The 2,561-nt window shown below is 37.8% G+C and overlaps 1 protein-coding gene across 1 annotated transcript; it reads right to left on the reverse strand.

Moving 5' to 3' along the window:
• Positions 1-696: 696 nt before the first annotated feature.
• Positions 697-1,486, reverse strand: LOC111640585 (craniofacial development protein 2-like; the record flags this gene model as incomplete). Its single annotated transcript, XM_023386610.1, has 1 exon — positions 697-1,486. A coding segment is annotated over one exon (693 nt), but the record flags the coding sequence as incomplete, so codon positions are not given.
• Positions 1,487-2,561: the final 1,075 nt, after the last annotated feature.

Below are 2,561 nucleotides of genomic sequence, written 5' to 3' on the forward strand. Positions count from 1 at the left end.
AAATTTTTGTCATTTTATTTGTAATATACAGTAATTTTCTTTGATGAAAATGTAGGAAAACATAGTATCTATCATTACAGCAACAAACATGTAAACTTTGTTTAATAAAATAGCACTGTACATACCTTCGTTTGTTGTAGTTGGTGGCAGAAAAGTGGAGATATACGAACCTTAATGCTTAGAAGGGGAATCCCCTCCAAAAAAATAACGGGTAGCACTTCATCGGAAGATTCTTCAAGTTGAAGTCTCTTTCGGTAAAAAAACCCTCCAGTGGCTAAGTGGTCTTCGTACCTTGAACACGGAGAGTTCGTTTGTGGGTTTGCACCTCACTCAGGTGGGCTGCCCACATGGAGTTTTCCGGGATTTCTCCACATCTGTAATGCCTAAATAGGGGCCAGTTTCCCTTAAAAACACCTCTCAGAAGGCATTCCCCCTAATCAGATCACCCAAGTGTTGCGTTGCCATAACTTAACAAAGAAACGAACTCTTTCTGTAAGGAACAAGAAATTGATCTAAAGTTGATTGTCCTACTCTTTTAAGCAAAATCTTTCTCAAATGTGATAGCGCATTGTCGTTTTCTATTGCCACTATGACTTTTTTCTTTCTTTGATGCCATATTGATTAAATATATAAATTACAAAACTGAAAAAAGAAGTATAGCACAAACACTCGGAAAAGCAATGCTTAACTCGCGCATGCATAACACCAACTAAAATTTGACACAAAATACCATTATGTTTGTTATCCGAGACAAAATTTTTGCAAAATAAAAGTTCATTAACCGATTTGGTCATTAACCGAGGTTCCACTGTATTTCTATTCTCGTAATATCATAGTGTTGGTTTCTGCACTTTGGTTTAATTGCCTTTAATTTTAGTTTGATGTCTGCCACCAATGGAACATGGTCAGAACCAATATCTGCACCAGGAAATGTTGTCACCCGTGTTATGCAGTTTCTGTGACGTTTATTAACGAGTATGTAGTCTATATGGTTTCTAATTGGTGAATGATTGTTATCAGCAGGTGATTTCCAGGTGTAGAGTCTTCTTTTTGGTAATTTGAACCAAGTGTTCGTAATCACCATATCATTTTCCTGGCAGAATTCAAAAAGTCTGTCCCCTCTCCCAATACTTAGACCCAACCCAAAGTCTCCTATCAGATCTTCCCGTCTTCCCATGCCAACTTTAGCATTGTAATCACCAATAATCACGGTGATATCATTCTTTTTTAGTTTGCCAAGTATCTTATTGATAGAGTTGTATAAGTCTTCTAGCTTGTCTCCATTATTATTGGTAAATGTTGGGGCGTATACTTGTATTATATTAATCTTGAAAAGTTGACCCTGTATTTGAAGTATCATCAGCCTATCCAATATTAGTGAATGGCTGATAACACATTGTGTATGTTTTGCAGAAACAAATATCCCCACCCCATTTCGGTGGTATTGGTCTTGGTCATTGTTTCCTAAATAGTAAAGCGTTCCGTGTTAATTTTGGCATACTCCAGAACCAGGCCAGTATAATTCACTAATGCCTAGAATTTCTATTTTTAATCTTTGAGTTTCTTTAATTACATTGTCAAACTTACCAGAAGATTTAAAATAAAACAAGTTATGTTTAGTGTAAAGAGCATGCGCATCTTATTGATGTTGAAATATTTAAATATTATCATCTAGCAGGATCTGCCACGTTGTTGAAAGGGCCATCTCGTCTTTAAAATTAATGCACATGGTGTTACATCCTATTCTGAATATTTCCATAGCCACCAAGACTTTGAGATGTTCAGAGTGGTTGGTAGTGATAATAATGTGCACTGTGTTAAAGTCTGCCGTAATGTCCTGATCGGTGGCATATGTTGAGAGAGCCAGAGCCGGCCCTACCATAGGGTGAACGGAGCAGCCGCTCCAGGCGCCAAGTCTTGGGGGCACCTCAGTGGTAAAGAAAATTAAAGGGTATAAATTAGGGGCAACCAAGGGGGGCGTCGTAAAAGGATCTTGCTCCATCCTAAAACTTGCCTCGGGCCGGCACTGGAGAGAGCCATTGTAAATTTGTCGTGTAATATGTTCGCCTTATGTTCTTTAATCCTTATCCCTAATGTACGTTTGGTGGAGCCAATATAAACCATATCTCTGTCAAATCTGTGGTCTCTGAGTGGAATGGTGTATATTCCCGGTAGTCTGATTGGATTAGGAGGATCTTTTCCATTACAGAGTATTTGGAAAATGGTGTATGCTATATTGACTTGTCTTCTCTTGGCTATCATAGTGTATAATAATTTTAAATGTGGATTAAAAGTGATGGAAATCCTTTCAGTATTTTTTTGATTATCTAACCATTTCTCTGTCGGATTGGTGTGTGCTTCCTGGCTATTTCTATATTGTCTACATAATCCACGTATAAGGTTGGTGCACCCGTGGGCTACTGCTATTTCTTCTATGTATTTGATTTCTTGAGTTAGTGCCTGGAGAGAGGACAAGTGCGTAAAAGCTCTTATATTCAAACTGTAAAACCCTTAAATTGTAATGCAAAAACACGAGAATTTCACCATCTTCAGGGCATAAC

Source organism: Centruroides sculpturatus, unplaced genomic scaffold, assembly GCF_000671375.1.
Source record: "Centruroides sculpturatus isolate CEXI.00-Female unplaced genomic scaffold, Cexi_2.0 scaffold1220, whole genome shotgun sequence".
In the NCBI taxonomy this organism is placed as follows: Eukaryota; Metazoa; Arthropoda; class Arachnida; order Scorpiones; family Buthidae; genus Centruroides; species Centruroides sculpturatus.